Source organism: Ailuropoda melanoleuca, chromosome 5 (genome assembly GCF_002007445.2).
Source record: "Ailuropoda melanoleuca isolate Jingjing chromosome 5, ASM200744v2, whole genome shotgun sequence".
Classification (NCBI taxonomy): domain Eukaryota; kingdom Metazoa; phylum Chordata; class Mammalia; order Carnivora; family Ursidae; genus Ailuropoda; species Ailuropoda melanoleuca.
This window is the reverse complement of record NC_048222.1, coordinates 39,869,559-39,897,031: the sequence shown is the minus strand read 5'-3', so window position 1 is coordinate 39,897,031 and position 27,473 is coordinate 39,869,559. Positions and strand designations below refer to the sequence as shown.

At 36.4% G+C, this 27,473-nt stretch overlaps 1 protein-coding gene across 1 annotated transcript in view; it reads left to right on the top strand.

Annotated features, from left to right (window-relative positions):
- PIAS1 (protein inhibitor of activated STAT 1) overlaps positions 1 to 27,473 on the top strand; it is a 120,218-nt gene that overhangs the window by 17,151 nt on the left and 75,594 nt on the right. Inside the window, exon 2 of the mRNA XM_011226745.3 lies at positions 12,842 to 13,286. Coding sequence (XP_011225047.2) covers positions 12,842 to 13,286 — 445 coding nt within the window. The remainder of the gene's footprint in view (positions 1 to 12,841; positions 13,287 to 27,473) is intronic.

Here is a 27,473-nt window from a genome sequence, read left to right as displayed (position 1 = left end):
TAATCTGTTGTTTGGATTCCAGTAACATACTGCCTGGGCATTGGGCAGAATTATATAATGTCTTTATTTTAGGGAAGTAATGTGCGTATGTCTAATAGGTTTGCACTACCAATATGGTTCATAATAATTAAGACAGATGTCAGACCATCATTACTCACACTTATTGACAACAAGCCAGACATAATCTGTATAGACAGTTTATAGTGGAACAGACCAGTAAACAGGACTTCTCTACAGATAGCATAAGGGCTGTGGATCATATGGGAGGGTAAATTTACTGATGTTGTGGGTGGACTGAAGAAAGTATTCCAAAGGTGATGACATCTAATTTGACACCTGAATGAGTTGAAGTTAGCTAGAAAAAGGTTGGGATGAGAGAGGGAGAAGAATTACTTCATATATATACATACATTACAGCATGTATATACACAAGTCCCGGATGATGGAGAGCTGGTTAGGGGGATTAGTGGCAATGGCTGAGACTGGATCATGAAATATATTTTAGGCCATGCTAGGAAGTTTGTCCTCTATCCTGAGTGCAGTAGGGATAATCATTGCAAGGGTTAAGCATGAGAATGACATGACCAGACTTATATTTTAGGAGGATTACTAGTGTGGAGAAGGACTTGGAGGGGATAATATCATAGATGGGGAGAACAGAGATAGTGGTAGTCTGAATTAAAGTTGGTAAATAGGGCTCTCCGGGGAACAGCATCCTTAGGCATTCAGAATGGTCCAGCATTTGACATACTGTCGTAGGCTGTCCTACAGTATAGCCTCTAACAAAACGAAGCTGTCCTGAACCCCTGGTAATAGAATTGTTTACCTTTCTAGCACCAAAATTCTCATTAGGGTATGCCCAGGTCGACTGCGAGGAGTTCATGCTATGAGACCTAAAGTCCTTATAAGGTTGTCTAAAACAAAAAAATAGGGGTACCTGGTTAGCTCAGTTGGTTAAGCGTCTGCCTTCGGCTCAGGTCATGATCCCAGAGTCCTGGGATTGAGTCCCACATGGCGGGGGTGGGGGGGTGGGGGGGTGGTCTCTGCTCAGCAGGGAGCCTGCTTCTCCCTCTCCCTCTGCCTGCCACTCTGCCTACTTGTGATCCCTTCCCCCGTCAAATAAATAAAATTTTTAAAAAGAAATAAAAATAAAACAAACCATCAGCAGGGCCTTTGCTGGGTCTCTGTGTGCAAAGTGTGTTCGCAACACGATCAAGTGGGCTTTCCTTATGGAGGAGCAGAAAATCATTGTGAAAGTGTTGACAGCACAAGCTCAGAGTCAGAAAGCCAAATTGAAAAACAAAAAACTAAGTTTTTTTTGAGAAATAAAAAAGTCAAAAGGCAAAAGCAACAAAAAAATAAAGCGGTAGACATTTTAAGGCAGTAGGATTGATATGACTTGGTAAATAGACATGAATGAAGGAGAGGTTGTTGTAGAAGTTTCTGGCTTGGACAACTGGTTAGATGGGTGGAAGGTTTGAGAGAAATTTGATGTATTAGGTTTGGACATGTTGAGTTGAATATGTGTGGGACATAGAAGAAGTGGATTTGGGAATTAACAAAGATGGCATTTTGAAGTCATGAGGTGGATGAGGTCATCCAGAAAGACTGGTCTGAGTGAAAGTAGGGTCAAGAATAGAGAGGAAATCTCACAGTTAAGACCTGGAATAATTTTTTAAAATATCTTTTAAAACTTTAAACAACTTTTATGGACTGCTTTAATATTTGTAAGATACTGTCCTTCCTTACAATTTGATATAATGGACTCTTTAAAATTTTGCAATTACAGATACCTTTTACTGTCTAGATCTGTTTGGTTGTGAGTTCAGTTAGCAAGAATTTATTAGTCCAGAATATTTTGAAAATAATGTAAGATTGCTAGTGGAGAATTCTTCAAGAAGTTTGGGAAAAGGGTTTGAGATTAATCATCATCTACATAACATTTTAACTGCATGCAGTAACATGGCCATGTTAATTTGACGTTTAGTAAAGGTAGTTCACATGTTTTATAACTCATATTTAGTTTTGGAGTATTAATTCTAGGACTAGATAATTTATCGTCCATACTGGGATGGATGGCACTTTTAACAGTGGAAGGGGGAAGCTTTTAATAATTTTGCTGGAACAACAAGCATAAAATGGAACTCCTGGACAACTGGAAGACCTTGTAATTTGTTCTAGATTTCTTCTTTTGTGAAGTGCTAAGAAATGAGATGATAATAGATTAAATAATGATAATAAAGAAGGTTTTGTGGCTAAGTAAATTTGCAGAATGTTAAATGCAGATTAACATTTCTGTTGGACTTATTTAATGTGTTCAAATATGACTTGGGAAAGGAGGACATGGTGGGGAATTACAGAATCTTGAATTTCTTGAACTTGTTTTGCCATAGAACCCTATTTCTCTGACTATCCATTAACACTTTGAACCTAGTTTGGAAAATGCTGATTTAGAGTATCCTGTTATTTAAGTTAAAGCTCTTTAACGTGAGGCCCAATCTTAGTTACAAGCTTTATTTTGGAATTTTGATTGGTGATGTCTAGGCAGCTAACTGTATTAAAATAAGTACATTTTGGGGTGCCTCAGTTGGTTGAATGTCCTACTCTTGATTTCACCTCAGGTCATGATCTCAGGGTTGTGGGGTTGAGCCCTGTGTCAGGCTCTGCACCAGATGTGGGACTTGCTTAAGATTCTCTCTCTGCCTCCCCCTTCCCGAACCTTAGGCAAACTGTCACTGTAAGACCTGAACAGCATTTTCCTGCAGCCTGTTTTTTCTTTTTAATATTTCTTTGTAGTTTTTGAGAAATCATTCCCAGGGCTTTTATTTTTTATTTTTTAAAAGTTAATTAATTTATTTAAGTGATCTCTACACCCACTGTGGGGCTCGAACTCATGAACCCAAGATCAAGAGCCACATGCTTCTCTGACTGAGCCAGCCAGGCATCCCATTCCCAAGGCTTTTTCTTTTTCTTTCTTTCTTTTTTTTTTTTTTTAAAGATTTTATTTGTTTATTTGAGAGAGAGAAGGAGGGGGTAGGGGCAGAGGGAGAGGGAGAAGCAGACTCCCCACTGAGCAGGAAGCTGGATGCTGGCTTGATCCCAGGGCTGGCCTGATCCCAGGGCGCAGGGATCATGACCAGAGCCAAAGGTAGATGCTTAACCCCCAGGCACCTCCCCACCCCCCAAGGCTTTTAGAAAATTTGTGTACATCTTTCTAAGCTTATTTTTCTCTGAAAAGCAAGTCTGTAAATCAGGATTGAAATTTGATAGCTTTAATTATTTTTCTTGGGCACCCTGGACAGGGTGTATTGAACAATAACCTTAAGATTGGGGAATATTGGGGAAAAATAGTCATCTGCATCCTAAGTAGTTGAACAATGGTATTTGTAACCTTAAACTTTTTTGTTATCTGAAGGGGAATCTCTTATGATGTGCCACAGGGCTCTGTAGTCTTGACCGTGTTATATCCCAAGTTGTAAGGATGACCTATATAAATATTTCTGATTTTGTAGGTGGCCCTGGGAAGAATATGTTAGGTGACAGAATCAAAGGGAGTTAGTTAGTTCATCATCATCTCCTGGGCACTTACCAAGTGTCATGTACTATACTTAGCATAGGTGATACGGAGGTAAGTGCTTGTCCTTGAAAAGCTCAAAGTCTAGGGGAGGACATAGACCAGAAAACCAGCAATTTATAATACTGTGTATGTGCTGCAATAGAGGGTGGAGAGTGCAGTTCTTCAGAGGGGTTTTGAAAGGCTGGAATGATGAACTGGAAGAAAAAGTGAAGTTTAACAGAACCTAATATAAAGTTCTACTTTTAAATTTTAAAAAAATTGTATTAAAGCGTGAGGAGGTTTAACCTAAAAGCAGTTCATATATATAAAAAAAAAAAAAACCAACATGAAGGTTTTAGTTAACTTCCAGCTTAGTATGAGCAACTGTATGATGTGGATGCAACTCCCCGTCATTGCTGAAACAAAAACATAACACATACCACATCCTTCCCCTTGCACAGGTAAAACAAACCAATTAGCCTAAACTGCGAATGCCTTATTTGGTAATGTGGGTAGAAATACTGTGTTCATAATAAGAGAGGTGGTAATACTGTATTCAAGATTAGGCCTGTTATCTGCATTATTTCACTCACTCTGGGTATAGTGGACTGCTAAATGCTCCAGAGAACAGTGATCAGGGTAGGAAGGGGTTTAGAAACAAAGCCTGTTGAAGGAAAAGAGCCCTCTTAACACATTTAAAAAAATAGACTCTGGAACACCAGTAGGACAAAATTTTAGAACCATTGGGTGGAGTTAAAGGAAAGTTTGATTCATAGAGCTTTTCAGTAAGGTAGGTCACTTTAAGATGAGCTTGTGAAGTCTTAGAAGACTGAGCAGAGGCTGGGAGACCATCAACTAAGGAGGTTACAGTAAAAAACTTCATGTATTAGATGGAAAGTTGGACAAGAAGATTGCCAGTTTTATTTGATGTTGTGATTCTCCTATTTCCCAAAACCATCATTTTCCAATTATCTAATAGTGTCTATCATTGTAAGTACTCCGCAACATTGCGTGTATTTTGGCATCTGACTTTTGAGTTGGGCTGCATTACTTACTAGCTCTGTAACCTTGTGTGGGTTACACCTGTTACTCTGAAATAGTTCCCTTGATAATTTCCCTCTAGGGCTTCACCTTAGTCTCTTTTCTGGGACTCAGAAAGCTATGATTTAGAGACTTTTTGTTTAGTTATAGAATGCATTCCCCCCCTCACTTTTTATTTTGTTTATACGTGTCTTTTCTTCCTTTTAAGCTTCTTAACTTTCTCTCAGAGTATACTGTTTCTTTCATAGCTCCTTGTCTTGTCTGAAACTTAAATTAGATGAGATGGTATCTCCCAGTTGCATATGCAGTGTTTTGCTTGTTTTTGGTTGGGGGAGTTTGGAAGAGAATCCTCAATCTTTTATAATTTGATAGAATTAAAATTTCTTCAAGCCCTGCTTATTATTTTTAAATGCTAGATTTTATTTGAAGAGTGAATGGTAATTGTTCTCATGATCATGTACAATACTAATTGTGAAAAGAGGCACCTGTAGCTAGAATATTGCATGTGATCGGCAGTTTTTCTTTTCAGTATTTCTTGGTCCTGTCTCCTCCTCTGTGTTGACTGTCATATTTCCTTCTTCCCTTATATGTAGATAAATAATTTTTATTGCCATATATTTTAGCTAGAAATCTTATTTCTTAATCTTTTTTGTTTCATCTGTCCTACAGGTGACTATTTGGATAGCCTTAAACACTATTTTTGTCACATTTTTCACTGCCCCCCAATATACTTGTTTATTCTGTGTAGTCTAAATTCCTTATGTCATTTAGTGCCCCCTGTCCCAGTGTAATACATATTCTGCTCTGCCTGAGATTTGTGATAAGACACTTCTCTTGGTTAGTGTTTATGAGCCTAGGCTCTGAAGTCAGGTTGGGTTTGAGCTGTCTCCATCACTTACTTAGTGTTTGACTTCAGGTTTAGCATCAGTTTTTTTATCCATGCAGAGGGAATAATGATAATGGTCTGTCTCTTGGGTTCGTGTGAGGGTTAAATAAGTTGATCATGTTTACTGTAATTAGTACATGGTTGGCATATTGTAAGCATGTAACATGTTTTAGGTTTATCATTGTTTTTATTCTGTCAGCCCAGGTAAATGACACTTAAAATTTTGATTGAAAATATTACTAACCTAGATTCGCTGACTTTACAGATTGTTTATATTTCCTTAACTATGAAAGGGTAGAAGAATGAGAAGAAAGATTTCATTTAATAGAGTTACAACATTAAAGAATTTTGAAATTTTAAGGAGCCTTTGAGAACCTCTAGTTAATCTCTCATTTTCAGAATGAGAAAATAGACCCTGTGAAAGATGCGATTCAGTAAGTAAGTGGTCAGGCTGGTACTGGAATCCAAATTCTACATGTACTGGTACCATATAATACATGTATCTAGCACATAGTAGGTGTTCAGTAACTTCTGAGAATCGAATTAATGTGTTGATTACATATGTCTGTCTCTGAAGACTAGCTTCTCTCTCTGTGTTCATTGTTCCTGTATTCTCTTTTTCTTCATACTCATTTAGGGGCTGTGCATTGATCCAGAAAGCATTTATTGAGCATCTGTGTGCAGAACAGCTTTTTACTTAAATAAAAGTCATATTTTCCTACCTCTGCACCAGAAGTTTGGCAATACACGTGTTAGAATCTTACACTCTAAACTTTGTTTTTTATTAGAAAAAATATTTTATCCAAATTTTAAAATGTTCTGAGTTAGGTTTGTTATTTTTAATATCCAAGTTATCATCTGGAAGGAGCCTTTTGAAGGACATATCCATATGTTTCATGAAATGTGGTAGTACCTAAATGGGGATGATGTTTAAATCATCTGTCAGAAATTAAAGTCGTGGTACACTAATTTAACAGTACTAGGTTTATGCTCTGCTTAGAGGGGAGCGCCATCTCCATGTTTTGTCATTACGTGCCACTAAATGCAGCCGGTGTGGCGGAATAGGGACCAGGAGAAGTCAGAGGAGATCAACTAGGGGAGTAGGCTCTAGAGGTCACTTTTCAGTTACCTTACATTGAGAAATAAATAAAAAGATGAGAAATTGGGTCGAACAAGATTGTGGAGATAACCAACCTGATTTGCTTCTTTAATAGAAACTGTCTAACTAGGTTTTCTGGTTGAACTGGGCATTGTTGACAAATTACTAATCTAACAGCTGCTTATTAACGATTTCAAATGGAGAGGATTAGAAATGACGCAGAAGTCATTTTCATTAGATGAAGCATCTGACTTTAAAAATAATAAAATATTTTTGTTGTACTGTACAGGCTTTAGTGTATGCAATTATAGAATTTTTGATGATTGCTGTTGTGGATAGAAAACAAAAGTATAAATGAAATATTATGACATTGTTAAATGCCTAATTTGTCTATGTTCAGAATTCATTTTGGTTTACTATTGGTTATAAATTGATACCAGATAAAGATTCATAATATAGAGTCTGCTTTATTATGACTAATCCTCTAAACTACTGCAGTGGGATGTGTGAATGAAAGTAATTATGTTGCTCAACAGGAAGTACCTAATTCTTAGTCACAATTTAGGTATGACCTTTAATAATGTAAGGTTATAACTGAAGAACAATAATACTGGCAGTTTTTATTTAATTGCAAAAAGCACTTTGTCTGTAGTACTTGTTGATACTGCTTGAATATCATCTGAATTTATCTTTCTCAGAATGTGGTTCCTGCCCCTGTGGTTGACATAGTTGTTCTCTTACACACACAGATTGTGTGTGTGTGTGTGTGTAAAATTTTATGTATTTGAAAAGGGGATTAAGTAGAAATGTCTTATTTTTGAATGGTGGAGACCTCCCCCTCCTTTCTCCTCATTATCCTGAGAACACTGGAAGCCAGTCATACTGCCAAAGCAGAACATTGGAGGATTCCTCTGTCGAAAGAGATTAGATAAAAGGAAAAAAGGAATCCTCAAAACAGCCAAATTCCTGCCTGATCATCCTAGAATGAAGTACCCCAATCTGCTCACTCACACAGATCACTTGATCATGTTTTTAGTATCTTACTCTTAAATATAAATGTGCAGCCAGCAGTCTCCTGTCATTTGAGGAAAACATCAGGCATGAAAGGCATAGACCAAAGCAGATAGCAAAAAAGCACCCAGAGGTTACAGAGACCATGCAAACAGCAGAAGAAAACAATAACAAAGCCAAATACCCAGTTTATTTATATTGTCAGAGAGAAAACAAGATACTCCATTCATGAAAACTAAAAGCAAGATGTAGGGGAAAAAAAAAGAAAAAAGGCATGTAACGAACGGAACAGAGCTCATGGGAATGAAAATTTTAATAGAAGCGCTAGAAGATCAAGTTGAGGAAATTTCTCAAAATAGAGCTAAACGCAAGAGATGTTAAATGCAAGAAAAAAAAAGAAAACAGAGTAAAGGAAAATTGGATAATCAGTCTAAGAAGGCCAGTACCTAAATAACAGGCACACAAGTAAGAGACTAGAAAAAAGATGAAGAAAGAAAACCTCCCAGAATGGAAGGACGTGCATCTCTAAATTTAAAAGACAGCAATTACCAGTTCATACAATTAAAGCAAAAACAAAACCCCACAGAAAAACCAACTCAACCCCAAGATGCAACACTGTAAAATTGCAGAGCATGTAGAAAGAAGCTTCTTTTTTAAAAAAAAGATTGTATTTATTTATATTAGAGAGAGAGCATGCAAGCATGAGCAAAAGGAGAAGGAGAAGCAGACTCCCTGCAGAGCACAGAGCCTGATGCAGGGCTGGATCCCAGGACCCTCAGATCATGACCTGAGCCTTAGACTGTTCACTGACTGAGCCACACTGATGCCCCAAGAAGCTTCTATGTAAGCTTCCTTATGGGATATACAGGCGACTGTGAAGGATTGCGGATCAGGATGATGCCAGGCTTCTTAACAGCAGCACCGGAAGCCAGAAGACAATGAGGAAAGGCTGTTAAAATTCTGACAGAACATGCTTTCCTGTCTAGAATTCAAATACTGAGCCAAACTCAGTTATTAACTATGGGTAAATGAATATACTTTTGGACAATGCCAGGAATAAAAAAACTAGCTTCCAGTTCCTTCTTAGGAAGCTAGTGGAGGAAATACTCTACTAAAAAGAGAAAACTAAGAGGCAAAAGTGAGATCGATGAAATGGGATCCAATATGGAAGAGGGACGGGAAATTACAAAGATACGTTGAAGGGAAATTCCATGACAATAGTCATGTACCAGGTCTAAAGAGCAGGCAGTCCAAATTGGAACCTGATGGGGAGGGCTACAGAAAGCATGTATTCAGGAAAGAAATGAAAACAGTTTTACCTCTTGTATTTGAATATGTTGAAAGTACACTTTTATCAGTTTGCAAATGAATTAGTAGTTACTTAGAAAACAAAGCCAATGCACAAATGGTGCAGTTATTACCTAGGGAAAGCCAAGGTTCTACGTAAAGGGAAGAGTAATCATGGCATACTTTGGCTCATGTGTGAATATTATTTACAGCCATAGTAATGTAAACAACAACTGATTCAACCAAAAATTGTGATGAAAATATGGGGGTAGAGATGTCGCAGAGCTAAACCGTTATTGTTTATAGTAAGTCAATTTTTTCCTACAAGGAAAAATTTTAAGAACACGTAGACCTGCTTTATAGAATATAGTGAAAAATGCCGGAATACCCAAAAGACTTGAAAGAGATTGCCTCAGGGATGTGAAGAGTGGGGGCGGGGCAAGGGACTTCTGTTTTCTCGTCACACTATTTGACTTTTTAAACTGTGTGCATGCCTGCTTGATTAAAAAAATTAATTTTAAAAAGGTGCCCCTCACAGAATGCTTTCTGTACAGCGTGTATATATCTCTCAGGCATTCTGAATTTCCTAGGGTTCTGACAGCTCTTATCATTTGGGGATGTAGAGTCAGTAGAATGCTATTTGAGGAGGTAGTGATTTCTAGTAGTAGCAGTGGTTGATGTTATCCTTAGTTATAAATATTCATTTTGTTGTACTGCTAACAAATGGAGATTTTTAAATACATGACAGATTAAAATATATTGCGTTTCAGCATCTCAGATGTGTTTAGTTTTCCTCTGTGCTGTCAACACCGCATTGTGAATTGACTGTTCCATGCTTCTCTGAAGCCTTTCGGTTGAGTGATGCTTCAGATGTTTGTGTTTCCTGCCCCCCTTTTATTTAGTTTTTAAAAATATTGCATGCTTATTACAGTCCTTAAGTGTATGCAGCAGCTGCTCCGATAATAGCAGTGGATAGCACCCCATCTTTCACTAAACCTGATTTTAAGGTGCAATGGTTAATTTGAATCCAGATGCTTTCTTTTCTTATCTGAACCACCAATTTTTTTAAAGCAAAATATTGAAGCTTGAAATGGAGATTGAAATGTTAAATCAGTTAGTCTTTTAAAAGGTTTTTCTCTTTCCTAATTGAAAGGCATGTGGTTTGTTTCCTCTAAAAGACAGTATTATAGTGTAAGAGCATAATATTTGGAGTAGTTGTATAATATTCAGCAAATTTCTTAACCTGCCTAGGCCTCAGTTTTCCTGTCTGTAAAATGAGGACAATATCTGCCTCATAATTGTGATGATTAATTTCACATCCTGTAAAAACAAAAACAAAACTTATGTCATCAGCTTTTTTCTTTTGACCATTACACAAGAGATTTTATTTCATGTGAATTGCCAGTGTTCTTCCATATAAGTAAAACAATAATACATCTGTGCTGCATTTAAATCCTTATAGCCATAGAGTAAGGACAGAAAACTATCATCAGTGAAAAGCCTGTGATAATCACTGGATTCAGGTTTATTTGTGTTTGACCTAGGAGAATGCGGTTGAAGTGGGAAGACATTGTTCTCTTTCTAAAATTTATACTCTTTTCTCTGTAAAATGAAGTACATTTGACCAGTGCTAACCTAAATTTATTTTTAACCGATCATCTTTGAAGCATAATTTCTGTTATTTCTACAAAAGCAGAAGCTACTTATTAATATAGTACTTTTCAGTTGAAGTCCCAGTTCCTTTTCAAATAAGTAATAAAAATCTTTAAAACTATTTTGTACTCTTAGGACATTTTGGATAGTAGGGAGAAATTGATAGCTTGCTGACATTATAGTTAGTAATTATTTAATTTCCGATCATACCTAAAAAAGAGAAGCATTTATAGGATTTGGGGTAGGCTTTATTTTTAAGGCCCGTAGTATTTCTTTGTGTGCCTTCTATTGAGCATAAGAATTTGGGAGTTCATTTGCATTTGTATTGTAGTTATATGTATAACTTACCATTGTAGATTCTACCCCACCCTTTCTTCTGGTGTGACTTTCTTGTTTATTTCGTTCATTCATTCATTTATTCATTGTCCAGGCATCTGATGTGTTTCTACTGTTGTCAGGCCCTAGTGTTAGATGGTGAGAGTGACATTGAGTTGTGTCCTGGAGGACCTCAAACTGGTCATGGAATCACTTGTACAAATGGAAAATTATAAAAATTATAAAAAAATTATAAAAGTGCTAAATACAGATATGCAAAATGGCCAGTAAAAGTAATGAGGAAAGAAGTCATTAATGTTGCCAGGTGTAATGGACAAAGGCTGGCAAAAGCTGGAATTTAAAGAAACAAAGTATTTTTCAGGCCAGAGAAGTAGGGAAAGGGCTCAGATATGTTTGATAACCAGCTATATTGTATATAAAGATCTTTATACACTGTTTTCTTCCTGTTTGATTTGTTACTTAATTGTGTTGCACTCTCTAAATAGCTTCCAGAGGATCGGCTAGGGTAGGGTGGCCTCTCAGGGAGCGGGAGTGAAATTAGGAAAGGCAGTTTTATCTTTTCTGTATTGCTGTTAGGTCTGAGGTGAGGGTATAAAACAGTTGGGGAAATAGCTGGTGGTAAGCTTACGTGTGTCTTCTACCCTAACACCTCCCTGTCAGCGGTGGTCAGGTCAGGATTCTGCTGTTAATACTACATGATCTTGTGTAAGCCATTTCTCCTCTCTGGATTCCATTTTCTTCCACTTTAAAATGAGAGGATTGGTATAGTTGAGCATTTCCTGTTGGTAGTCTCTTAGTAATTGGAGAAAAAGGAGAAACAGTGACCAAACAAGTTTGGGAACAAAGCGTCGAAGTTAAATAGATCTCTTTATTACAACCTTCCACATTATGGCATGCGGATTGAATTCCTAGACTTTTTAGCCTGGCCTTGCCAGTGGAGTGAGTCAATATTATGTTTCCAGCTCTGTCCTTTTCCTAAAGGTTCAGCGAAAAGTGGGCTTGAGAATCATACATACCACACATAGATCTGAGTTTGCGTCCTGACTACTGCTTAGTAGCTTTGTGGCCTTAGGTAAGCTATTTGACCTTTCTTAACTACATAGTTTCTTCACGTGTAAAGAAGGAAGGGGATAACACCTTGTGGAGATAGTAAAGATTTCGTGACACCCATATGAAAATACCGAGTATATCTGGTAAATACTGGGTCAGAAAGGATAGATAGTTTTTATTTTTATTTTTATTTTATTTTATTTTATTTTTTAAAGATTTTATTTATTTATTTGACAGAGATAGAGACAGCCAGCGAGAGAGGGAACACAAGCAGGGGGAGTGGGAGAGGAAGAAGCAGGCTCCCATCGGAGAAGCCTAATGTGGGGCTTGATCCCAGAACGCCGGGATCACTCGCTGAGCCAAAGGCAGACGCTTAACGACTGAGCCACCCAGGTGCCCCGATAGATAGTTTTTAAGTCCTACAAATTCCAGGGTCAGCATAGAATGTAATACCTGATAGTATGTTATTTATACCCTGCTTGCATCTGGTGTTTGAGGTGGGCATTTATGTGTTTCATATATAGTTATATACTTTTCCTCCAAGAAAACAAATGTTCTCGAGGGCTCATCATTATATTTTGCCATCCACGTAGCACTCAGCACTCTTCTGGAGACTCAGTAAGTGCTTGATGAATAGCTGACAATTGCATCAAAACAGTGGAATGAGGTGAGATGTGGTTCTGCCTGGTGTATACTTCATCTTACATCTTTCATAACCCTGAGTAGAAGTCACTGAATTTATGAATATTAATTTTTAAATTTTTTGGTTACTTATTTTAAGTTGGAAATGACTAGAATTGATTGTAACTGAGCTGGCCTTTAAAGCAAACCATGAGGGGAAAGGGTTAGAATAAAGTATTGTTAAATATTGTAAATTATACTATTGAAATACTAACGTTTTACATTTTGTTTTGTCTCTAAGCAAATGGTTATGAGCCTTAGAGTTTCTGAACTCCAAGTACTGTTGGGCTACGCTGGGAGAAACAAGCACGGACGCAAACACGAACTTCTCACAAAAGCCCTGCATTTGCTAAAGGCTGGCTGCAGTCCTGCTGTACAAATGAAAATTAAAGAACTCTATAGGCGGAGGTTCCCCCAGAAAATCATGACGCCCGCGGACTTGTCCATCCCCAATGTCCATTCAAGTCCTATGCCAGCAACTTTGTCTCCATCTACCATTCCACAGCTCACTTATGATGGTCACCCTGCATCATCACCGTTACTCCCTGTTTCTCTTCTGGGACCTAAACATGAACTGGAACTCCCACATCTTACATCAGCTCTTCACCCAGTCCATCCGGATATAAAACTTCAAAAATTACCATTTTATGATTTACTGGATGAACTGATAAAACCCACCAGTCTAGGTAAGATTATCCTATAATGATTATTTGGTTACTTGGGGTGGGGGTGGGGAGATACATTGTCATTTTAGAGTTTCAGTTTGACCCAGTTTATTATTCATAATGAAATTTTCCTTTGCTAGTAGCGTTCAGATTACAATAAGGATCTTTCAGTTTTAAACAAAATCAAATATATAAAAGCTATCTTTTAGGTAAAGAAAAAAGCATAGTCAAGTTTCCAGTGATGGTTGCTGACACAGTAAATATTAAAAAGTTTCCAAGAATATAAACTTTTAAAGTGTAATATTTTACGTTGATAATTAATATTTTATAATAACCCTTACAAATTAAAAAATTAAAACCTAATAATACTACGAGCCTTTGAATTCAGTTCTTAATTTTCAAGGGTTGATGACATCTAAAACAAATGACTGATTAGTTTTGATTATTTAAATGAGTAAATGGTTTTAATTATTATAAAAGGAGATTTGAGCTTTGTGTAGTATTTCAATTTCAGCTGACTTTTTCAAATGGATATGTGTGCTTTGAAGGTGCACACATGATCATGGTTTTATAATGTGAATACTTGAAATTTTATTTACTGTGTTTTATCGTTTGATTAATGTCTGGCATATTAATAGAATTCAGTGTAGTAATCAACGTGTAATTTCTCCAATGCTACCTTACTTTATTTAACATAGAATAAAACTGTTGTGATTCTGATACCTTTGTCATACTATATTTAAAATATCAGATGTCCAGGTGCTGGTTTATTGTCATAAATTAGTGGTTGACAAGCTGTGGCCAGCAAGACAAATTTAGCCTCTGGTCTATTTTTTGTGGATCTAATAAGCTAACTGGTGTGTGTGTGTGTTTCTTTTTTAATATTCCCAAAGGGTTGTTAAAAAAATCAAAGACAAGAACAAAAAGAATAGTATGTAGCAGAGACCATCTTTGTCTGCAAAACCTAAAATATTTACTGTCTGACCTTTGCAGAAAAAGGTTGCTGACCTTTGTCATAAATCAATAAACATTTCAGCTTGGGGGATTGGTTAGTGTTAAATTTTGAGAACATACTGAAATTCTTTGAATCGGGAAATGTTTGTTTTTCATTATATTTAACAGGATTTACCTGAATAAATTAAGCTTATAGGAATCGTTTTCAAACAACATGAATTTTATATCACATTATTTTATTTTTAAAATTGCTATAACAAGGTAACCTGTCATTTTTGAAGAACCTATCATATGCTTATAAAACTTACACATGCTCATTATAAAAAAATGAAAGTGTCGAAGTCCCTTCCTCATTAGTAGTTTGGTGTGTATGCGTATGTAAACAAGTTACATTTCTTGTTTTTCAAGAAGGAATCATATTTTACATTGTATTCTGTGATTTGCCTTTTTTCCTCCTAATACAGACATCTCTCCTTGTCTTGTTTCACATTTTTAATTGAAGGTCATGTATACACACATAAACATAGTATGTGAGCAGGTGTGTGTGTGTGTATATATATATACACACACACACACACACAAACACACTCTAGCTCATTTCTTATTAAAAAACTATATTCCATGATATAAGTCCTCTATTAAAAGACAAAATTTTCTGGTTTTTTGCAGCCAAAAACTACTGTAGTGAACATCATCTGAAATTTAAAAGGAAAAAAGTGTTGGTGCCTTTTATTTGATTTGATTCCCACTTCTCAGATTCTTTTCTGGTCTTAATTAATGTATCTTGCTGTTTTCATTTTCAGTAATATAAATTTCAGGTATCACTGTGAATAGATGATGTTTACATATGTATCTAAATTTGTTACATAGAGTAGAAATGCAAGCTGGACACACATTATAGTTAATACTGGATAATAGTTTAAATCAGAATTAAAAGATTTTAAGTCAATTTTTATTTCACTAAGGTACTTTGCTTGAATATATTTAAGTGTTAATTTCTAATTGTCTACACTGATGGTCTTTTCATGCCTTTTTAGCTTAACTTACATATTGTAATTTACATTTTGTATCTTATTGCTTTATTTATTTTTTTTTAAGATTTTGTTTATTTACTTGAGAGAGAGAGCATAGAGGGAGAGGGAGAAGCAGACCCCCAGTGAGCAGGGAGCCCGATGCAGGGCTCGATCCCAGGACCCTGGGATCATGACCTGAACCAAAGGCAGACACTTAAGCAGACTGAAGCCACCCAAGCGCTCCTCTTACTGTTTTAATACTTCAGGATACTTTTATCCTTATGAACTTTTCAGTGTGTAATAGTAATGGGTAAACATACTGATTTTCCTTTAAAAGATATTAGAAACAGTTCATAAATTATGTTCTTAAAGCTGCAATTTTTGATACCTTTTTGATACCTTTCTGTAGTGTTTTTAAAGAACAGGCAGTAAATTTTAATTAATTAATTAATTAATTTAAAAAAGATGTTATTTATTTATTTGAAAGAGAGAAAGAGCACAAGCAGAGGGAGCTGCAGGCAGAGGGAGAAGCAGGCTCCCCTCTGAGCAAGGAGCGCAGTGTGGGACTCGACTTCAGGACCCTGGAATCATGACCTGAACCGAAGGCAGATGCTTAACCGACTGAGCCACCTAGGTGTTCCCTAGGCAGTAAATTTTAAGTAGTTTTTCTGTGTTTAGTCTTTATCTAGAAACTTATAAACTGCTTCAATCTGGTGTTTTTGTGTGATAATTTAAAAACAATGCCATAAAGTTTCTCCAATCCTTGATGATCAGTAAGTAAACCCTTGTATTTATAAAATTGACTGGATTGAAGTACTAAAATATTTCCCCTGAGATTTATTTAATTAGGCTTTCTTTGTATTGTCAATTCTCGTTACTTGTACATTCTGTGTTTGTGAATGTCTGCTATCTCAAATTTATTTGTAATTACAAAATCATTACAACAGTTTCATGGTTATTTATGGACATTCACGGAATGGTAGAAAAATTTGAGTCTTCTGCCTTATACTTTCCCACAAGGTGACTCTTGCCTTCTTGTTTTCAGCTCTCATACTGTAAGGACATGTCCTCTTTTTTTTTTTTTTTTTAAAGATTTTATTTATTTGACAGAGACAGCCAGTAAGAGAGGGAACACAAGCAGGGGGAGTGGGAGAGGAAGAAGCAAGCTCCTAGTGGAGGAGCCTGATGTGGGGCTCAATCCCAGAACGCTGGGATCATGCCCTGAGCTGAAGGCAGACGCTTAACGACTGTGCCACCCAGGCGCCCCAGGACATGTCCTCTTTTGTGCTCTATTTAGTGCCATGTTTTTTGCATTTTTGTGCTTTTTATTGGTGATTTCAGTTTTAAATAGCCCCCAGCCATCGTGCTGGTGTATCTGGTCTATCTGGTGTTCCTAAATGCAAAAAGGCTGTGATGTGCCTAATGGAGAAAAAGTACATATGTATTCAGTTTTGTTCAGACATGAGTTAGTGCTATTGGCTGTGAGGTCAATGTTAATGAATTATTATTAAATAAATAAAATTATTACTAAGTAATAAATGAATTATATATTAAATAAGGTGTCCTTGAACAGAAACACACCTAAAACAAGGTCACATAGTGATTAGTTGTTGAAAATGTGATCAGGGCTTGCAGGAACCTAGCCCTGTGTATTCCCTAGGAGCAGTGGTTCAGAATTCACTAATTCATTGTTTGTGGTGACTTTATAGAACAATTAGCACACATAATAAAAATTGACTGTACTTTTAAAGTATAATTTGATTTGAATACTAGTTTTTATTGAATAAATTCATTGTTTGTGGTATATACCCATTGAATAGGTGTTATAGAATTGCTTGGTGGTATATAAATAGATTTCTAATTTCTCATTGTTACCATAGAATTAAAAGTCATCATTTTGGTTATGCATAAAACGATCTTACCAGAAAGTAATTTGTGGAGGTTTATTGATTCAGTAAATATTCAGGGAATGTTCAGTGAATCTGAAAAAGATTTATTGAAAAAAGGTTGTGAGTAATTTGCAGCATTTAGGATGAGCATCTTTTAAAAAAGCCCTGTTTGGCAAAGAATAAAAGAAAAGAATATATAAGGTGCTTTAATGTTATTAAAAGACTATTTCTCCTTTATTAAATGAAGTGACTACTTCATCATGGAATTCAGTTTTCTAAAGGATTATTTTTGCCAGTAGATCATTTGTTTTGAATATAGGAAAACAGTATTTTCTGAAAAATGAAATGGCTTCTGGCATTCTGTTTCTAAACACACACACACATGAAGATATAAATATAGATATACATATTATAAATCATTACAGCAAGCTCGTAAGAGTTAGTTTTGACCTATAGCCAGCTAGTTCATCACAGTTATCACGTGAGTCCAGAATGTGACAAGTAAATTTAATTTTTCATCCCCCCTTTTGGCCTTAACCATTAGATTTAAATGGATTTTAAGATGTTCTGATGTAACTTGAATGGTTTTCTGTATGGTTCATGTTTCTAGCCAAAATCAAAATAGTTTTGGTATCCCCAGTTTTATTAGGTAATTGTTATCCATTCTTAAACTCATTTTGTTATTTCTTGAACAATGAGTAATTTTAAGGTCCTTCATTTTGGAACCACATTTTATTTATTTATTTATTTATTTATTTAAAAGATTTTATTTATTTATTTGACAGAGATAGAGACAGGCAGCGAGAGAGGGAACACAAGCAGGGGGAATGGGAGAGGAAGAAGCAGGCTCATAGCAGAGGAGCCTGATGTGGGGCTCGATCCCATAATGCTGGGATCACGCCCTGAGCCGAAGGCAGACGCTTAACCACTGTGCCACCCAGGCGCCCCATGGAACCACATTTTAAAGAGAGTTCTTTTCATTGTCCATGTTAACTAGAAGAATTGGGAGATGAAGTAAAGGTGGTTGTAAAGTAAAATGGTTTATTATTTTTGCCTATCATTAAAATCCTGTTTGTTCTATTAGGCTTATTTTAAATGCTTTTTAAAGCCTTTTCCATGAATCTTTCTAAGATTTCCCCCTATATCTGTCTATTCCTTCCCTGATCCAGAATTGATTTCACTTTCTTGCATGTTCTTACAACATTTTGTTGTTAGTTCCTCAAAATGGAAGGGTTCTGCTGTGTTCATCGTAATAGCTATCCATGAATTTGTTATATGGTAGTTGTTATATGGTAGTTGTTCCGTAAACATTTATTAGCTCTCCAATTTATTTAAATACAGTAGGTAGAGTCTTTTACTTCACTCCAATTCTATGAATTTTGATCATTTTACCATTCAAATACAACCGAGGTATACCATGTTATCTATCATAAATAGTGGCTTATGGTAGGGATGGGAAATAGAGAGGAAGAAAAGAGGTGCCCTTCCCTTTATTGTTTCCACCCCCATTCTTATCTCTGTGGTCAGTCAACGACTTGGATATTTAATGTACTCTACGTTTTCCCCCCTAATTACAAAGATATATATCACATGTTTAATATAGAATCCATAGACACTAGTTACTTTAGAGAGTAATTTAAAAATATTTCTGTTGTGTTCTAGTCAGTCATTGTTTTGTGTGTGTATGTGTTTGTGTTTATTTCTGATTTTGTTTTGATGAAGAGAATCTCAAATACTAACTGAACCCAGGAGATTCTTAGCAACATGCATTATTGACCCATATCAGTAAAAACTGGGGCACAGAAAATTTTAATCTTCATAGTATATTGAGTACCATGTGTTAGAAGTGTACTTTGTTTGAAATATCTTATTTGTACAGTGTGTCACTCTTGGTGTTGCTCGGCTGTCGAATTTACAGTTACGAAAGTCAAAAGGACAAGTCATTTTGGATTAAAATATCTTCTTATGTTCATTCAGAGGCAAGATATTTTCCTTCAGTTCTTTAATATTATTTTATTTAAAATAATAAAATTGTTTAGAGTATTATTGTTTTGGGTTTTTTGTAGAGTATTATTGTTTATATTGTTTACGTTGGCCTGTGTTAGAACATAATGGCAAAAACACAAAATATTTTCACAGCAATCAAAAGAGTATTTGGTTTGATTCAGACATGGGTAAACATCCATTAAGACTCAGTTTTATGTTTGTTAGTGACTTAGTTATTTCTGTTTTCCTTGACTCAGGTAAATTTTTCAAAGAGCAACTACGTTTTTTTAAAATGGTACCTTTAAATATTTTTAATAGTTTTAATTATTTCAAAGGCTAACATAGAAAACAGCTTTGCCTTCATTTGGAGTACTCATGTAAAAGTTTGTTGAGTCATCGCAAGGTTTGCTAAGCCAAATTATACCTTCTCAAGGGATGTCTTCAGGTTTTTATTTTTCATTAATTAATTCGTTTTTAAAAAAGATTTTATATCTAAGTAATCTCTACACCCAGCATGGGGCTCAAACTCACAAACCAGAGATTGAGAGTCACGTGCCCTATTGAGCAAGCCAGCCATGCAGCCCCTTCTCAGGTTTTTAAAGGTCTTAGGTAGTACATCTGAATAAGTTCATATCAGGTTTCCCGTAGATCGGTATGAGGAATAATTATAATTGTTTTGGAGCATTATTTCTGATGTTCTCATTCAGTGTTCTAATTGATTACCAAAGGATACAACATTTCCTCTTACCCAAATTGGAACCAACTGATAAAAATGATACATAATAACTTATTTTATTTTAATATAAAACATAATAATGTATATTCATTTGCTAGACAAATTCACAGTCATTTTCTCTTAAATCTGGTTTTTAACTAAAAAGTGTCATAAGAAATTGGAAATTGTGAAGATGGTCTCCTCTTGGTCCTCCTCAATTTTTAAAATGTAGTATTTTTTGGAAAGCATTTGGATGCTACAGATGGAAGTATCTGGAATACTAAGACATTTTAATTGATCACAGGGATGTCATTTCTTCAGTTTGTGATTAAACAAGTCACCTGTTTACATTTTATCTTTTTTTTTTGTTTAAGATTTTATTTTTAAGGAATGTCTACATCCAACATGGGGCTGGAAGTTAAAACTCCAAGATCAAGATCGTATACTCTACCAACTGAGCCAGCCAGATGCCCCCGATCTTACTCTTTTTTAAATCTTGGAAGGTGGCTTCTGTTTAAGTTTTCAATGTTTGTTAAACAGTCTTTTCCATTATACACCATGAATATCCATCGCCTGGGTTACATATATTTAGATTTTCCTGAGCTTTGTTACAACTAGTTCTAACTTCATGTGGAACAATATACCGATACTTCCTAGGAAAGACCAACAACCTAGGTGTATTGGGTTTATAGTCTCAGTATTTTAGAAAGCGAGGCTGATTTCTTTCCTTTTTAAAATACAACACTTCTTTTTTTTTAAATTTTTTTTTTTAAAGATTTTATTGATTTATTCAACAGAGATGGAGACAGCCAGCGAGAGAGGGAACACAAGCAGGGGGAGTGGGAGAGGAAGAAGCAGGCTCATAGCAGAGGAGCCTGATGTGGGGCTCAATCCCACAACGCCGGGATCACACCCTGAGCCGAAGGCAGACGCTTAACCGCTGTGCCACCCAGGCACCCCTAAAATAGAACACTTCTATATAGAAAGTTACAATTATTTTAGGCTTGGGAAGATGTATGAATAATTTATAGAAAAGGTTTGAAATATATATATAATTCATATATATATAATTCATATATATAGATGTGTGTGTGTGTGTGTGTGTGTGTGTCTATAAATTTGGGTTTTGCCTTAGGAAAAAAGGCAGCAGATGCTCCAGCACTTCTGAACAGTTTAAATGATCCATCTTGTTTTGTGCAGCACGGGTAAGGTTTCTGCTATATCTTAATAACATTGGTTACCAGTGTTTTCTGCCAAGGGCTCCTCTGGCATTGGATTAGATTTCACAGTTTCCTTCTCTCATTTTTTTTATAATTGAGTTTGCCTTCCTCCACATGCCTGAAGATCAGGTGATGCAAATTCAAGGACACAGGCTCTGATAAGTATTGGAAAGGGCATTCAAAGGTTTTATGATTTACTCTTCCTGTGCTTTTAGAAAATTTGCCTTCTAACAATTCAATACAAGCTGTGCTCTTCTTTTTTTTTTTTAAAGATTTTATTTATTTATTCGACGGAGATAGAGATAGCCAGCAAGAGAGGGAACACAAACAGGGGGAGTGGGAGAGGAAGAAGCAGGCTCATAACGGAGGAGCCTGATATGGGGCTTGATCCCATAACGCCGGGATCACGCCCTGAGCTGAAGGCAGACACCCAACCGCTGCACCACCCAGGTGCCCCCAAGCTGTGCTCTTCTGTACTTGAAATTTGGAAAATCAGAGCACTAATTTTTTCTGTAGGTGGGTTTTTTTTCCTAGAAACTTTTCCTAATTTGGCAGCACTGGCTTCTGACTTTCAAAACAAAATCTAAGATTTACCTTCTAAATCTATATTCCTTTGTAGATAATATTCTGCCTTTTTATTTAATATTTTGATTAATGTTTCTACAGTGCTCTGGAAGCCCGAAGGCATCTGTGTTATTAATAAATGGGTGTCTTTGTATTTAAGGGTTATTAGTTCTTGGGAACTAAGAATGAAAGACTTTTTTGGGTTGGAAAGGAATCTTAACAATTGGAATCAGTAAAAAACCCCTCTGTGTAATTGTAAATATGAAATTAAAAATCTTAAATTGTGACATTAATGAGCTAGCCATTTAGATTCAGAAGGAAGTAAGTACAGTTTAACAAAGAAATCCAACATATAAGATTTTACTGGGATGGAATTTAAAGATCAAACATGTAGTGTATATGGTGTTTAAAATGCAGCATTTAGACTGCCAGTGGGTTCTACGGTATTTTGGCCCAGTCTCCCCAGAACAAATCGAGTTCCTTATGAGTTGTAGACCAATTAGCTGGAGGACTTGGGTGTGTTAATCATGGGGGAGGTAGGATAGTCCAACAAAGGGAGAACCCAATTTTGGCAGTCCATTTTTTTCCTTTATATATATATAAATTTATTTACATATATTAAAAAATATATTTTTATATTATATATATGTATATATATTTTTAAGATTTTATTTATTCATTTGAGAGAGAGACGGAGAGTACAAGCAAGGGGAGAGGCAGAGAGAAGAGGAGAAGCAGACTCCCCCTGAGCTGGGAACCTGACTTGGGTCTTGATCCCAGGACCTGGGAATCATGACCTGAGCCGAAGGCAGACGCTTAACCATCTGAACCACACAGGGGCCCCTTCTTTCCTTTTTTTAAAAGAACTTTTGTTGTTAGATATCTGGGCAATTGGAGGATAATTTTAAGCCATTGCCTTTTTTGAGCCGTACTACTTTATTGCTGATAGTACTTGCAGATGAGCTCAGTTTTGAGCAGAGATTAATTCTAATTCTTTGGCACTACTGCTGCTAAATTTATTAAAACTAAAATGTAAATAAGCTTTAAATGTGCCAAATACGGGGATATTGTGGTTCAAAAGAAGCTGAATGTTGAATGTAATGTTAGAATTAAATCGCTTTAAGGTAGGTGAAAATAAAAAGACTAAATTATTTCTACATGTCCTCTGCAGTTCCTAGAATTTTGCTTCACTATTTATTTTAGAGCCATATTTTTGAATATTTTATTTCTGCTCTTAAATTTTAATTTTAGAATTAATGATTTTAATACATAAGATGATGAGAAGAGAAAATCACTTGTGTATAATATAAATAAATATGCATAACATTTTATGCTTTTCACCACCTCCCCACATAAACTTCATTTTATTCTTTTGAAGATTTTATTTATTTATTTGAGAGAGAGGTAGGGAGAGAGCACGTGAGCTGGAGAGAGAGGGAGGGGGAGTGAGAATCTGAAGCCGACTCCACACTGAGCACAGAGCTCAACTCGGGTGTCAACCCCATGACTACAAGATCATGACCTGTGCTGAAACCAAGAGTTGGCCGCTTAACCAACTGAGCCACCCAGGTGCCCCATCCCACATAAACTGTAAATGTAAAGTTGGCAACTTATGTTTACATACATTTTTAGGAAATCACAAAGAAAATGATGGATAAAGTTGATTACATAAAAATGTTAAACCTCTAGGTATGCATCATGATTTTTTAAAAAAGCCGAAGTATAAAAGTAAATACCAAATAGAAAATATTTTAATCAAACATAAGACTTAAGGAAAGAACTCTCGCAAATCAATATAGGGGAGGCTACTAAGACTCTTAGGCAAAATATATGATTGCTAAGTTAGTAAAGGGAAAATGCAACTGGGAAACATCAAAAGATACTTTTACTAGTTCTTATAGAAAATTCCAAAATAAAGTCAGTAGTGAGGTTTTAAATCTTGTCTGTAGTACTAGATTTAAAAATATGTATTGATAAGATTTGTTAAAATGTATGTAAACTGCTGGTAGCAGTATAAATTATAATACAGTTCTTTGAGAGTACAGTACAGTTTGGAAATATGTAGCAAGAGCTTAAAAATACTTTTTGAGGGGTGCCTGAGTGGCTCAGTCAGTTAAGCGTTTGCCTTCTGCTCGGGTCATGTTCCCAGGGTCCTGGGATCCAGCCCTGCCTCAGGCTCCCTCCTCAGTGGGGAGTCTGCTTCTCCCTCTCTTCCCGTTATGTGCTCGCTCATGTTTTCTGTCACTCTCTCTCAAATAAATAAATAAAATCTTTAAAAAAATAATTTTTGATCTGTTAATTCCACCTTTGGTACCCCAAATCCTAAGGATATTCACTGTAACATTATTACTAATATAAAAATTAGAAATAACCTAAATATCCAATAATAGGAAATAATTAACCTGTGATATATCTACTATGTAGAATATTTTAAGGCTGAGTTAAAAATGATTATCATGGGGGCGCATGGGTGGCTCAGATGGTTAAGCGTCTGCCTTTGGCTCTGGTCATGATCCCAGAGTCCTGGGATCGAGCCCCCAGTTGGCTCCCTACTCAGTGGGGAGCATGTTTCTCTCTCTCCCTCTGCTTCTCCCCCTGCTTGTGTGCTCTCTCTCTCTTTGTCAAATAAATAAATAAAATCTTAAAAAAAAAAAAAAGATTATCATGAAGGGGTGCCTGGGTGGCTCAGTCAGTTAAGTGGCTGACTCCTGGCTTTGGCTCAGGTCATGATCTCAGGGTCCTGGGATCCAGTCCCATGTCAGGTTCAGCAGGGAGTCAACTTAAGGATTTTCTCCCTCCCTCTCTCTAAAATCAATCTTAAAAAAAATGATTATCATTAAGTCTTTAATATATTAGTTGGGGAGAGAAATGGGATACATAAAGAAAAATTATTGGGTACCTACTTGGACAAGCATTAGCTAGGAGCTTTATATCTCTTATCTCATTTAAGCTTCCAAACAACTTTGGAAGTTTAGACCAATAGCCTAAATATTACATAAGAGGTAGCTGAGGTCTGCACAAGGTAATTCACAAAACTTAAGTGATGGGGCCAGGATTTGAATACAAGTTTGCTTCCAAAGCCAGTGTTCTTCCTATTATATAACATAAGATATTAAAAATAAAAAGATTTTTAAATTGTTCTTTAAAGTACTTGTATCAGTTTTATAGCTTCTTTTGTGCTCAGTTTTATTTAGAAAAAAAAAACTCCTTGAATTTTTTCTTTAGTAGTAGAATTCATTGGGTGACGGCTGGGTGGCTCAGTTGGTTAAGCTTCGGCTCAGGTCATGATCCTACTGTCCTGGGATTGAGTCCTGCATCGGTCCCCTTGCTCAGTGGGGAGCCTGCTTCTCCCTCTGCCTGCCACTCGCCCTGCTTGTATGCTCTTTCCGACAAATAAATAAATAAAATCTTAAAAAAAAAAAAAAGAATTCATTGGATCTACAAATGGGATCACTGTTTTGAAATTTGCTTTTGGAGTACTCCTGAAGGTGTTATTGTATTCCATATACATACATTGAAAGAGGGTTTGAAATTTCAATTTTACACGATCATCTTTACCAGTACACACTTTAAGTGAAATGGAGTTTGATCAACAGGTCAGTTTGGACCTGTATGAAATTCACAGCACATATGAAGAATTCCGATTTATCGCCTCTAGATGTTAGCCCCTAGATATAGTTAAAAAAAAAAAGAAAGTATGTTAACAGACACATGAAAAAAAAATGTTCAAAATCGTTAGCCATCAGGGAAATTCAAATCAAAACCACACTAAGATACCACCTTAAGCCAGTTAGAATGGCAAAAAAATGGACAAGGCAAGAAACAACAATTGCTGGAGAGGATGTGGAGAAAGGGGATCCCTCCTACATTGTTGGTGGGAATGCAAGTTGGTACAGCCACTCTGGAAAACGGTGTGGAGGTCCCTGAAAAGGTTAAAAATTGAGCTACCCTATGACCCAGCCATTGCACTACTGGGTATTTACCCCAAAGATACAGACGTAGTGAAGAGAAGGGCCATATGCACCCCAACGTTCATAGCAGCATTGTCCACAATAGCCAAATCGTGGAAGGAAACGAGATGCCCTTCAACAGATGACTGGATTAAGAAGTTGTGGTCCATAGGGGCCCCTGGGTAGCGCAGTCCTTGAGCTTCTTCTGCCTTTGGCTCAGGGCGTGATCCCGGCGTTCCGGGATCTAGTCCCACATCGGGTTCCTCGGCTGGGAGCCTGCTTCTTCCTCTCCCCTGCTGTGTTCCCTCTCTCGCTGGCTGTCTCTCTGTCACATAAATAAATAAAATCTTAAAAAAAAAAAAAAGTTGTGGTCCATATATACAATGGAATGTTACTCAGCTGTCAGAACGAGTTCTCAACATTTGCTGCAACACGGACGGTGCAACACGGACGGCACTGGAGGAGATAATGCTAAGTTAAATAAGTCAAGCAGAGAAAGAATTATCATATGATTTCTCTCATCCATGGAACATAAGAACTAGGAAGATCGGTAGGGGAAGAAAGGGATAAAGAAAGGGGGGGGTAATCAGAAGGGGGAATGAAGCATGAGAGACTATGGACTATGAGAAACAAACGGGGGCCTCAGAGGGGAGGGGGGTGGGGGAATGGGATAGACTGGTGGATGGGTAGTAAGGAGGACACGTATTGCATGGTGCACTGGGTGTTATACGCAACTAATGAATCATGGAACTTTACATCAAAAATTAGGGATGTACTGTATGATGACTAACATAATATAATAAAAAAAATTTAAAAAAAAAGACCCTTCATAACTCAATACCCAAAAATTTTAAAGAAAACTCAACTTTTTTTGAGTGCTGTCTAGATTTTAGTTTTTTGCTAACATTCATTCTCTTAAAATGTCATGTATTTGTAGTGAATCTCAAAATCTTTCTGATGATTTTTAATATTTTGGAGTAGAGAAAAAATGAATTTTTTAAAGTTCTTCTATAATTACTTGAATAAAAGAGAAATAAAATAGAGTAATGGAACACTCCTCATTTCTTTTGGTAATTTTCTTTAGTTCTCTCCCTTTTTTTTTCTTCTGATTTTTATCCTTTTCATATGGATCAATCCACTGTAAAATATTCCAAAAGAACAAAGATCTTACTAAAGTATGTTTTCATTTTTATGTGAATACCCATGGTCATGGAAGTAGAATCTTTTCCATCTCTTCCTGCCAAGAAATTTGTGACTTTAAACAACATAACTTTAAAAATAACTTATTCTTGGTTTTTAAAAATTTTTTCATTCAGGGGCCCCTGGGTGGCTCAGTCAGTTAACCGCCTGCCTTTAACTCAGGTCATGATCTCTGGGTCCTGGGATCGAGCCCCATGTCAGGCTCCCTGCTCAGCGGGGAGTCTGCTCTCTCTCTTGCTTCTCCTGCTTGTGCACTCTTACTCTCGCTCTCCTTCAAGTAAATAAATAAAATCTTTTAAAAAAATTTATTCATTTAAGTAATATTTATTAAGTGCCTTTTGTTTTTTTAAAAAAAGATTTATTTGAGAGAGCGCGTGAGCGTGGGAGCAGGGGAGAGGGGCAAAGGGGAGGGAGAAGCAGACTCCCTGTTGAGTAGGGTGCCCCATGTGGGAATCCATCTGAGGACCCAGGGATCATGACCTGAACTGAAGGCAGTTGCTTAACCACTGGGCCACCCAGACACCCTATTAAGTGCTTTTTGTGCCAGACACCATTCTAGTTGCGGGAAAGATTAAGACACGGTTTGGGGTGCCTAGCTGACTCAGTCAGAAGAGCATGTGGCTCTTGTCCTCATGGTCGTGAGTTAGAGCTCCAAGTTGGGTATAGAGATTACTTAAATAAATGAATAAATAAAAATTTTAAAAAAGACATTGTTCT